This window comes from Bombina bombina, chromosome 2, assembly GCF_027579735.1.
Source record: "Bombina bombina isolate aBomBom1 chromosome 2, aBomBom1.pri, whole genome shotgun sequence".
In the NCBI taxonomy this organism is placed as follows: Eukaryota; Metazoa; Chordata; class Amphibia; order Anura; family Bombinatoridae; genus Bombina; species Bombina bombina.
In genome coordinates this window covers 103,944,832-103,958,397 of record NC_069500.1, presented here as the reverse complement: position 1 = coordinate 103,958,397, position 13,566 = coordinate 103,944,832, and the positions used below count along the sequence as shown (strand labels likewise).

The 13,566-nt window shown below is 36.0% G+C and overlaps 1 protein-coding gene across 1 annotated transcript in view; it reads right to left on the bottom strand.

The window, feature by feature from the left end:
• SPEF2 (sperm flagellar 2) overlaps positions 1-13,566 on the bottom strand; it is a 439,169-nt gene that overhangs the window by 348,839 nt on the left and 76,764 nt on the right. The window contains exons 8-10 of the mRNA XM_053699669.1: positions 11,270-11,458; positions 9,864-10,051; positions 7,785-7,953 (exon numbers count right to left, since the gene is read on the bottom strand). Of these exons, the coding sequence (XP_053555644.1) occupies positions 7,785-7,953; positions 9,864-10,051; positions 11,270-11,458 (546 nt within the window). The remainder of the gene's footprint in view (positions 1-7,784; positions 7,954-9,863; positions 10,052-11,269; positions 11,459-13,566) is intronic.

Genomic DNA, 13,566 nt, shown 5'->3' with positions numbered 1-13,566 from the left:
AGGATCCTGAACATCTCTTGCCCAAGCCTGAGCAAAGAGAGAGAGTCTGCCCCCCACCAGATCCGGTCCCGGATCGGGGGCCAACACTTCATGCTGTTTTAGTAGCAGTGGCAGGTTTCTTGGCCTGCTTACCCTTGTTCCAGCCTTGCATCGGTCTCCAGGCTGGTTTGGTTTGAGAACTATTACCCTCTTGCTTAGAGGGTGTAGAATTTGAGGCTGGTCCGTTTCTGCGAAAGGGACGAAAATTTGGCTTATTTTTAGCCTTAAAAGACCTATCCTGAGGAAGGGCGTGGCCCTTTCCCCCAGTGATGTCTGAAATAATCTCTTTCAAGTCAGGGCCAAACAGCGTTTTACCCTTGAAAGGGATGTTAAGCAATTTGTTCTTGGAGGACACATCCGCTGACCAAGACTTTAGCCAAAGCGCTCTGCGCGCCACAATAGCAAAACCTGAATTTTTCGCCGCTAATCTAGCTAATTGCAAAGTGGCGTCTAAGATAAAAGAGTTAGCCAATTTAAGTGCTTGAACTCTGTCCATAACCTCCTCATACGAAGATTCTTTATTGAGCGACTTTTCTAGTTCTTCGAACCAGAAACACGCTGCTGTAGTGACAGGAACAATGCATGAAATTGGTTGTAGAAGGTAACCTTGCTGAACAAACATCTTTTTAAGCAAACCCTCTAATTTTTTATCCATAGGATCTTTGAAAGCACAACTATCTTCTATAGGGATAGTAGTGCGTTTGTTTAGAGTAGAAACCGCCCCCCTCGACCTTGGGGACTGTCTGCCATAAGTCCTTTCTGGGGTCGACCATAGGAAATAATTTCTTAAATATAGGGGGAGGAACAAAAGGTATGCCGGGCCTTTCCCATTCCTTATTTACAATGTCCGCCACCCGCTTGGGTATAGGAAAAGCATCGGGGGGCACCGGGACCTCTAGGAACTTGTCCATCTTACATAATTTCTCTGGAATGACCAAATTGTCACAATCATCCAGAGTAGATAACACCTCCTTAAGCAGAGCGCAGAGATGTTCTAATTTAAATTTAAAAGTAATAACATCAGGTTCAGCTTTTTGAGAAATTTTTCCTGAATCTGAAATTTCTCCCTCAGACAAAACCTCCCTCCTGGCCCCTTCAGATTGGTGTGAGGGTATGTCAGAACCATTATCATCAGCGTCCTCATGCTCTTCAGTATCTAAAACAGAGCAATCGCGCTTTCTCTGATAAGTGGGCATTTTGGACAAAATGTTTTTAATAGAATTATCCATTACAGCCGTTAATTGTTGCATAGTAAGAAGGATTGGCGCACTAGATGTACTAGGGGCCTCTTGTGTGGGCAAGACTGGTGTAGACACAGAAGGGGATGATGCAGTACCATGCTTACTCCCCTCGCTTGAGGAATCATCTTGGGCAACATCATTATCAGTGGCATCATTGTCCCTACTTTGTTTGGACACTATGTCACATTCATAACATATATTTAAATGGGGAGGAACCTTGGCTTTCAAACATACAGAACATCGTTTTAAAATAAAACCGTTACTGTCACTTTAAATTTTAAACTGAACACACTTTATTACTGAATATGTGAAAAAGTATGAAGGAATTGTTCAAAATTCACCAAAATTTCACCACAGTGTCTTAAAGCCTTAAAAGTATTGCACACCAAATTTGAAAGCTTTAACTCTTAAAATAACAGAACCGGAGCCGTTTTTACATTTAACCCCTATACAGTCCCTGGTATCTGCTTTGCTGAGACCCAACCAAGCCCAGAGGGGAATACGATACCAAATGACGCCTTCAATAAGCTCCTCACACATGCATCTGCATGCCCTGCTTTCCAAAAACAACTGCGCATTAGTGGCGCGAAAATGAGGCTCTGCCTATGACTAGAAAAGGCCCCCAGTGAAAAAGGTGTCCAATACAGTGCCTGCCGTTTTTTTAATACATCCCCAAGATTAAAAGAACTATTTATAGTTATAATCCACTAAATATACTTATAAAGTAATCGTTTTAGCCCAGAAAAATGTCTACCAGTCTTTAAAGCCCTTGTGAAGCCCTTTATTCTTATACTAAACTAAGAAAATGGCTTACCGGTTCCCATAGGGAAAATGACAGCTTCCAGCATTACCAAGTCTTGTTAGAAATGTGTCATACCTCAAGCAGCAAAAGTCTGCCCACTGTTTCCCCCAACTGAAGTTAATTCATCTCAACAGTCCTGTGTGGAAACAGCCATCGATTTTAGTAACGGTTGCTAAAATCATTTTCCTCTTACAAACAGAAATCTTCATCTCTTTTCTGTTTCAGAGTAAATAGTACATACCAGCACTATTTTAAAATAACAAACTCTTGATTGAAGAATAAAAACTACATTTAAACACCAAAAAACTCTTAACCATCTCCGTGGAGATGTTGCCTGTGCAACGGCAAAGAGAATGACTGGGGTAGGCGGAGCCTAGGCGGGATCATGTGACCAGCTTTGCTGGGCTCTTTGCCATTTCCTGTTGGGGAAGAGAATATCCCACAAGTAAGGATGACGCCGTGGACCGGACACACCTATGTTGGAGAAAGAGTTTTTAGAGAAGGGCTATGACACAGCCTTCCTGAAAAAAAGTTAAACATCAAGTTCAACACATGGACAGACAAGATATGCTGAAACCATTATCCAAAGGGAAAAACACAGAGGACAACATCAGATTTATTACCACTTTCAGTCAGGGGAGTAAATCCATAGAACATATACTAAATTCCCATTGGGGCATACTAAAAGCAGATCTGGTACTGGGGTGCATATTACTAGATAAACCAATCATCACCTATAAAAAGAATAAACTCAGACCTATTCCTCAATATCCTACTCCTAATAACAGTGCCAAAAACTGGCTAGGTACATTGAAAGGAACTAAGAGATGTTGAGTCCCTCAATGTGGAATGTGTTCTCACATCTGTCACCTAGAGAAGTATACTAACTCTCATAATAGTAAAGAGTATAACATTCAGAAACGCTTCTCGTGTAGCTCCACATATGTAGTCTATCTGTTAAGTTGCAGTTGTAATTTGATCTACATAGGGCGCACCAAAAGAACTATGAGAAAAAGATTTAGTGAACACAAGTACAACATTGTTCACAAACTAGACACACACAGTGTATCTTATCATTTCAGAAAAAACATGGTTTCAATCCTGATTGCCTAAAAGTAAAAATCATTGAGGGCATTCCACTCAATAATTATTCTAACAGACTCAGAACCCTACGTCAAAGAGAGACTTTTTGGATTCCTGAACTTGAATCCCTTTCCCCTAATGGTCTCAACATAGATCTCAATAGTAATGCCTTTATGTAAATACATCTATGAACCACATATATCTCCCAATGTTTTTATTTGTTCAGTTTGTTTTTATTTAGTAATTCCCTTCTTCATGCAGAATTTGAGCATGCCCTTTTGGGTGTACTTGCCCCCTCCATGTATTATAGTGTTCTAACACTTTCATGCCATTCAATATCAATTGTATAAATTCCTATCACACACATCACGTACCTTTTTCATCATACCCTCATCGTTGTCTATCTAACATGTATGTCATTATCATCTTTCCACTACGTTTCAACTTATTGTTGAGGGTCCTGTCTTTGATTGTAGGAACTTGTTTAAATATTATGTTTAGACTGTTTATTAATACACCTTGTTTTTTATTTTTTTTCTAATAGACACTTTCCATACATCAATCCTTGGAATATGTTTTAAGTATATATACAGGCCACATTCTGTTCATAGATGCATCTTATGTTTTTTAGTATCTATTGGGCATATTCATTGTATTTTAGAGGCTAACACCAAAATTGATTTGTTCTTTTTTGTTAGTATTTATTACGTGAATCTTCCACAAGCATATTCTGTGTATTTTATTTCATTCTCTAGACAATTTTTATGTAACACAAATGAACTATCCTCGTCATAATAAGCACTTTCCATATAGTACCTTCTCGAAAATATTTGCTTGAATTATGCATAATTCCCATTGTATGTATTAGCACATGTATTTTAACAACAGTAGATTTAACCTATCAGAGACCTGGACAGCGTATATACAGCAGTCCCATCAGCCACTCACTATCATCCTCTTGAGAAAGTCCTAACGTTATAGGACAAAACGTGTTGAGGTCATCACGCTACCTACGTCACAGTCGTCCATTGACTCCAAGAAGCTCTGTCACCACTCTGGTGCTGCACACACCACGGACACGGCTATGGTATTTCAATCATCTACCCCTGATTCTCTCTGGACTAATGTACGCATGGAGCGTCTCTTATTTTGCCTGCTTTTACCTTACAGCTTGTGTGTTTTTATTGTGCACATTTTGCCCATGTATTAAAACAGTTTTACCCTTAGATTGGGATGCGCTGTGTTTCTTTCTTTTCAGCTTGATTCTACCAAGGACTCCACAGACAGAAGTTTCCTCAAACGAACAGCAGCTCCCTGCTCTGATACACTCTACTGCGAGGAAGGCACGATTACAGTATTGTCCATTAAGAACTCTCACTACCAGCATTCTCTGACTGCTGTTTACCATACCCCAAAGGAGGAAGGATTACCATTCAACTATCTGGGATTCCAGTATACCTGCTTCCTTGATGTGATACCCCCTTTTACAGTCGGTACTGTGTTATTTAACTTTATATCAAGTTCCCTTAACTTGAGGGAATTATACAACATATACTCTGCGGCAACAATATAATTTGTGACCACCCATTGGGACACATTTTCTTCATGTACTCTTCTATACCCACTATATACCAATAACTTTAAATTATTATTTTATCTTGAGCCATCTGAATACTCATTTTAACATTGGTTTCATTTTTATATTTTATTATTATTATTTTTTTATTTATTTATTTTATTTTTTGTACTAAATAGGGAGCGCAGCATATTTTCTTTCTTATTAGCTATTAACAGCCAGACTGTGAGATAAAAGGTAAACTGCAGAGTCTTAGAAATCATCCTATAAGCCTACCTAGGTTAAGCTTTTAACATAATATACCATGAGAAAAAAGCAAATTTGATGATAAAAATAAATTGGAAAGTTGTTTAAAATGACATGCTGAATCTGAATGATTAAAGTTTAATTTGGACTACACTCAAGTCAAAATTAAACTTTCATTATTCAGATAGAGCACACCATTTTAGACAACTTTCCAATTAACTTCTATTATCTAAATGTGCACAATCTTTTTATATACACACTTTCTGAGGCACCAGCTCCTACTGAGCATGTGCAAGATTCACAGAATATACGTAGATGCATTTTATTATTGACTTATTGCTGTCACATGATGCAGTAGGAGAGAAAATATAACTAACTTTAAAATTTGTCAGAAAGAAATCTACTACTCATTTGATTTTGTATTGTCTTTTTATAATGCATTTAGTAATTATGCTATTCCACTGTGTTTAGTGGTCCTTTAACTGCACCTTTAAATTTAAACCGTTAATATAAAATTACAGTAACCCATTTTTAGGTATTTATTTTCTTTTTTAAAAGTGCCCAAATTGCCTGAAATTCTCATTGAAGTTGTGTGGTGTATGTGTCTATGTTCTGAGGTTATTTAAATTATGTGTACATGTTCGTAATAATATTCGGCTTATTAAGGTTCATGGTACTTACCTGTCAGCAACTTTGTCTACAGCTGCAGATTACTGCTTCCAGTAGATGGGTCTAATCTGAGGCAGTGCAAGAACAGTGCTAAGGATCACACAAGGAACAGCATCTACCTTGGCAAATATATCCGCATTTCACCAGGGGAGGACTGTGGATCACACAAGGAGCAGCGCACTGTAAACCAAGGGATTGGCAGAGAAATTTGCATTTCACCTGGGAGGCCTGTGACATGTCCACAATGGGAAAAGATATTTCACTGCCTGGCTGAAACTCCTGTCTACTGGGCTGTTCTGTTTGAAGGCATTCTGAGTAGGAATTGGGTCTCGGATTGTTAAGAAAACTGCTCTCAATGAAATGTAGTATCTTCTTCTTGAAGCACAAGAATAATTTTTATCAGATAAAGTATATATGAGTGTAACACTTTATTTTATTGTATTTATGTTGTGTTTGGTGCACATTGCTTTTTTACTCCTTACACTATGGGATAAATTTATCAAAAGTCAGGCGGACATGATTCACTGTAGCCCGGCATACGCTGACGGCGTTTATCATTGCACAAGCATTTCGTGTGAAATGCTTGTGCAATGCCGCCCCCTGCTCATTCGCATCTTATGACCGCTGCTTCTTAACTTAGGTTTCAGGTGGACCTGAAACCTCGGATGGACACAGCAGCATCCACTGGTTGTTAAATCCGTCCCCAAGTCTTCTGTCAAGCAAACCCCACATTCACTAATTTAGTTTGTGCTCGAACATTTACTTTCAACATGTAATATGTGCGCAAGTTAGTGTGGTTGCGATATTGGTTATTGTGACCCACGCTAACAACATTGTCAGATAGTAAAGAAATATATAAAACAACACTGAAATAGCAATAACAGAGAATGCTAAATTTTGCGCATTACACGTCTAAATATGCATTTTCTTTTCTACATTAAAATAAGTGTAACGTTTTAGTGTCCATAATTCAATAAGCGCCACCATGTTGTAACCTAGGTTTAATTAAGGGACATGATACCAAAATGTTGAAACATTTTAAATTGATGCATCATTTTTTTATTAATTTTGTTAAATATTTCAAAATTGAACAGACAATATTTTCATCATTCTCTTCACAACTCCTCATTATTGCCTGGATATGCATTTTGTTCAGGTTTTGGTTTGAATGTGACACATTTGTACTAGTATAATACCAACATGTTCAATCTCTTGAGACATTTATATATATATATAGAGAAAGAGAGAGAGAAAGAGAGAGAGAGAGAGATGATTTTCATGTCATCTTTTTACAGTTATGCTGTATCACTTTCAAGTGATTTATCATATGAGTATTGTGTCCCTTTAAGGCTGGATTCTGAACTTCCACATTTTACAAGAACTGGAAAGCCCACAATATTCAGAATAACAACAGGGAAATGGCACAAAATAAATAATGACAGTATATTGCAAAGTTGTTTTACTACTTCATAAAATTAAACATTTTATATTAAAATATCAAGTTATTTAAAGTTCCTTTAATAATTACAGCCTTCTCTGAGAACTAAGAGTAAGTGATATTCCTGTCAGTACCAGGGAGTTGATGAGGAGTAAAGCGGAGTGTAAATAGTATGACGAATGATCTGCAAGTTTCTAAACATGCTCAACCAAGTAAAACTAGTAGTTCACTCATTTAAAGGGACACAAAACCCACAATGTTTATTGCATGATTTAGACAGAGCATACTTTTTTAAATAACTTTCCAATTTACTTCCATTATCCAATATGCTTTATTTTCTAGGTATTTAGTTAAAAGAGCAGCAATGCACTACTGGGAGCTAGCTGAATAGCTCAATGTCACCAATCACCAGATAGCTCCCAGTAGTGCATTGCTGCTCTTTAGCCTACCTAGGTATGTTTTTCAAACAAAGGGTACCAAGAGATTTAAACAAATTATAAAGTAGAAGTAAATTGGAAAGTTGTTTAAAATGGCATGCTCTATATGAGTCATGAAAGAAAGAAAATGAGTTTCATGTCCCTTTAAGTCATACTTTTACTGCTGTTCGTTTTCTTTTGTGAATTTTTCTGGTACAAAATAATTAAAACTATAATGGTAAAATAGTCAGCATCATCATTTTTTCAAGTGTACCTTGTATTCTTCATAATCTTTTTCATCTAGAAGAACCTGTTTCTCCACTTCTATGAGCTCTTCTGGAGTTGGCTTGGAACCCAATGTATTCACAGATGTTTTTTCATAAAGTGGATAGCCTGAGAAAAATAGTTCTTTCCATTCATTCATTAACTTTTTGGGTATTAGCCTAAAGGAACACAAAAATATAGTATCTGAATAATAAATAATAGTAGAAATGATATACAGGTAGCCCTCAGTTTACCCCGGGGTTAGGTTCCAGAAGGAATGGTTGTAAATTGAAACCGTTGTAAATCGAAACCCAGTTTATAATGTAAGTCAATGGAAGTGTGGGAGATAGGTTCCAGGCCCCTCTCAAAATTGTCATAAGTAACACCTAATACATTATTTTTAAAGCTTTAAAATTAAGACTTTAAATGCTAAACAGCATTATAAACCTAATAAAATAATCACACAACACAGAATATATAATTAAACTAAGTTAAATGAACAAAAACATTTGCTAAACAGCATTATAAACCTAATAAAATAATCACACAACACAGACTTCACTTGCATTTTTCTGCAAACAGTTCTTTCTATGCATTCCAATCTGGACTGATTTATAGACAGGAAGATCTTGTTCCTTTGAAATCTGCTCGATAGCTCAGGTCTGGTTAAACTGATTAATTCCAGCTTGCTTGGCTTTGCTGCAACACAAGCGGACAGCTCCAACTACTGGCTATTTTAATAAATGCACTGCTTCTCAATGCTTTTCAATAGCAGTCACATGACTGGAAAAAAGGTTGTTATTCTGAAACGGTGTAAATTGGACCGTTGTAAAACGAGGGCCACCTGTATAAGTATTTAACTTCTTCATTATCCAATGCAAAAGTAAACTTTATTGGAATTAGCCAATATCATTTTCCCATACCAAAATATGCAACTTGCTCCTCTTCAAATACATTTAAAAGATAATTGCAGGCACATTGAATTAAAAAGATCTTAAATAGAAAACCTATTTTTGATACAGCATTACCAGATTGACATACATAGCTCTCAAACACATTTGGGCTTTTAGCCATTTATGTGGTATATCTGATTGAGAATTTGTCACAGTAGTTTAATTTAGCAGCATTATAGACAGTTTGGAAAAGCTATCCTTTGAAATCAAGAAAAATTGTTGAAAATGCTTTAAACTGTGACAATGTTGACATTAAAAGCTATGAAACTTACTGCGTACTAATTATAGCTTATATTAATACTATATGGTGGGAACCACTCTTTTCCTTTATTGGCCCAGATTACAAGCGTAGCACTAATATTAGAGCAGGGTGTGATATCAATATCACAGGATCACCCTAAAAGTAGTGTAAACTTGATTTTACAAGTCCATGGTAAAACAGATATACCAGAGAAGCTTTAGCGAAGTCAACATCCCATTAAACGTCCTATAGTTTCAATGGAAATGGCAACACTAAACATTTCTCATATTACAAGTTGAAAGCTATGTTTTGAGCTTGAGCGAAAGTTAAAATAGCACTAGAACGATGTTTTAAAAGTAAACATGTGCAGAGTTTTGTCCAAAAGATCTGTTTAGGAATTTTGAAAACGTTCGGTCAGGCTGAATTTCGGCCATGCAGACATTCAGTTTGGACGAATATTGGATTGGTATTTGTTACTGTTATTTCCAACAGGAACAGCTAATGTAGACAATTAATATTAACAAAAAGCTTACATTAAAAATGTATCGCTCCAATTGTAATCTAGGCCATAGCGTGGCATTTTTAATCCTTCTGCACATCACCAGATGCTATTGTAAAGCACCAGTGGCAAAATGTAAGCACTGCTACCCCCTTGACACCAAACATAACCACAACACTAAATAGCCATTATATATACACACATATACACAAAAGATCCCCCTTATTTTTCCTTTATATCTTATAAGAGAGGCAGGTATACAAATTGATAAGGCAAATATAAACAAATAATAATTAAATATGATCAGAATCGTACAGTTTGAGTTGAAATAACACTTTCTTCGAATAGCTGGTAAAAAAATCCCAGAGCGCTACCACATTTTTGAAAGGGTGTTACCTGTTTGTTAGCTCTCGGTATTCCCCTGTTTTAGTAGCAAGATCAACAATTTGGTTTATTATTTCCTGACATATGAAATAGTGTTTTTTATAGTGAGCCTCTGCACGTTCAGCTGCAATTTGGTCATGAAGCTCTTGAACTTTACGAATTTGCTCTTCACAATCAAGTTTTGTTTGTTTTTGTAAAGCCTGTAAACAGCAAACAAATAGTCAGTGAAAACAAATCAGAAGACAGAAGAGGATTAAAAAGATCTAATATTTCAAAAAGAAAATGTTGCAGGATGTTTCTCTATGGGGTTGAATACAATTATTCCCTTGTTTCTGGCAGAAAACTATTTCTGAACCTCAGCTGGTATTGTCAGTGTGTTTTTTTTCAGTGATCACAATCCAAAAAAATATTCTGCCTATAATATCCCTAAAGCTTGAAATTGTTACCTTACAAACACAACACAAAACCATTATCTGGAATATTAATCTCATGTTTGTTAACACAATTGAAACTTTGATAGATTAATCAAGTAGTGTTTGTATAATCTGCTTTCAAATTTAATTTTATCATCAAATTTGCTTTTTTCACTTGGTATTCTTTGTTGAAAGCTAAACGTAGGTAGGCTAAACGTAAGTAGGCTCAAACTGATTTCTAAATTCTTTTTCAGAGTTAGACAGTCCTAGTTCATGTGTGTCAAATAGATAACATTGTGCTCACTCCCGTGGAGATAGCATTGATTGGCTAAAATGCAAGTCTGTCAAAAGAACTGAAATAAGGGGGCAGTATGCAGAGGCTTAGATACAAGGTAATCACAGAGGTAAAAAGTATATTAATATAACAGTGTTGGCTATGCAAAACTGGGGAATGGGTAATAAAGGGATGTATCTATCTTTTTAAACAATAAACATTTTCAAGGAGACTGTTCCTTTAAGTACTGAGAATCTGAATTGTGATCAGAAAAACAGGACTAGCGCATGTTAAGTATAAGGTTATTTTTTTCATCAAACTGATAATGTAACTGCCAATAAACTATGAAAATAGCTGACTGTGATCATGTTAACATTGAAATATGTGTGTATCAGCCAATCACCAGGTAGCTTCCCATAGTGCATTTCTGCTCCTAAGCCTACCTAGGTATACTTTTAAGCAAAGGATACGAAGAGAACAGAGTAAATTTGTTAAAAGAAGTATAAGGAAAAAAAAACTCTTAAAAGTGCATGTTCTATCGGAACATGGAAAGTTTAATTTTGACTTTTATGTTCCTTTTTGTATTAACAGAATCTTCCTTTAAAAAATCTAAGATGATCTGAAATATTTATTTTAATGAGTATTGTTTATTCCTAAAACCACTGATTTTCTTTTTACTTGAATTGACTTATTTTTCTTTAGCCAGTGAAAATCAATAAAATATGACGTACCGCTTCTCTGTCAAGAGCTTCTTGGAATTCTTGCTTTCGCCTTTCCTCATATTGTTTTTCCCGGAACATTCTGTTTTGTTTTAGAACTTCTTTTTCATGACGCACGTGCATCAGCTGCACTGCAATCCTACGTTCTTGTTGAGATTGTCTCATTAAGCGGTTTATAAGTTGCTCTTCTCTGAAAGCTTCCTGTAAAGTAAGTAATAAAAAAAACATTTTAGAATATTACCTCATACAACATATATATTCAAGTTTTAGTATCTGAAATCAATTTGAAAAAATGTATATTTTTTACTTAAACATCTAAAAAAATATTATATTTGCTCTAGGTCAGTGATGATCAACTGCTTTGCATGTAGGGGCGACACATGAACATTTTATAAGTCTTAAAGGGATAGTAAAGTCATAGTAAGACATTCATGATTTAGACCACTGGTTTTCAAACCTGTCCTCAGACCTCCCCAACAGGCCAGGTTTTTAGGATTATCTTGGATGAAAGCAGGTAAAATAACCACGTTTACAAATGAGCTGATTATTTCACCTGTGCCCCCAGTTCAGATATCCTCAAAATATGGCCTGTTCGGGAGGCCTGAGGACAGGTTGGAAAACCAGTGATTTAGACAGAGCATACAATTTTAAACAACTTTCCAATTTACTTCTATTATTTAATTTGCTTCCTTCTCTTGTTATCATTTGCTGAAAGGTTTATCTAAGTGAGCTCAGGAGCAGCAAAGAATACCAATTGTCATTGGCTCAACCATGTGATCAGTTAGAAACCAGTAGTGCATTGCTGCTCTTACAACAAATGATACCAAGAGAATGAAACAAATTTGATAACGGAAGTAAACTGGAAAGTTGTTTAAAATTGTATGTTCTACCTAAATCATGAAATAATTTTTTTGGGTTTCATGTCCCTTTAAAGACCACATATAAATATATATATATATACTGAATCCAAATTAGTGCACTCTCACTTGCCAACCCTAACATAGACCAGGGTGCTTAACAAAATATTCAATCGGGACAAGTAATAAGCACTCACTGGATTTAAGCACAGCAAACTATTTATTAGGCAGTGACGTTTCGGGGCATTCACCCCTTCTTCAGACGGTGGGTCTGAAGAAGGGGTGAATGCCCCAAAACGTCACTGCCTAATAAATAGTTTGCTGTGCTTAAATCCAGTGAGTGCTTATTACTTGTCCCGATTATATATATATATATATATATATATATATATATATATATATATATATATATATATATATATATAGTGGCTACACCGGTGTGGATGGAGTGCTGGTCCACCGGCTATGTATTATATATATATATTTCCCAAAAATGTTCAGTGGACAGATTTAGTTAAACTTGTCTATATCCTCTTCTCCCCTAAAAATGACCTTTAGGCTATGGACACCTTGTTCGATCATGGGCAATCCCTGCTCTAGATGATTACAATATTAAAACACTAGAACCTCAATTTTCCCATAGCCATAAAATGATTTATATTAAATAAGAGAAAATGACGTGGTGACAAAAGGTTACATTTATGTTTGTAGTGTTTATGGGCACAAATTATTTAAGGATACACATGTACTCAGTAATATCTACATTAACAGCTATAAAGATTTGTTTAATATGATCAGATGTACTGGGCTGCCAACTGTAAACAGTCTGTGTAAGATCATAGGGAGTGTGTTGCTAAAGGGACAGTAAACAGATTGTAATTACAAGACATTTATGTTGTGTTGCTATAGAATAACATATCAGACAAATCTAAACACTTCCATACAAATCTTGTTTGCTGTATTTGTTTTTCAATAGCCAAGCTCCACCCACCATTTGCCTTATTTGTAGGAGCCAATCCGGGCATGAGTCTGCAGCCAACACGGCTCCCCAAAGTGATAATGTTAGTATAAAATGCATTGTTTTGCAGTTGTTATCTGATAAATCCAATTAGGTACAGATATGTAGCATAGTTAGCTTTGAGAAGTCGGCAGGTGTATTTCAAGCTCTGAATTAGAAAATCTTTTTTCATTTTTCAGAGCTAAATTACACGAAAAGGGGGCAGAAGAAATAACAAAAGTATGTTGCAAAGTTGTTGCATTACTGTCCCTTTAAATCACCTGTCCATATAGCTGACTCGGTAAGAAAAGAAAAGCAGATCAGATCAGATACATTAGAGCAGTGATGAGATTGTAAAAACACAAGTAAATGAATATGTCAGCTGCTCAGAATAACATTTTAATTAGACTTGTGCATTCAGATCCTATGTTAGGATCCAAATGTGGAAGAAGTCA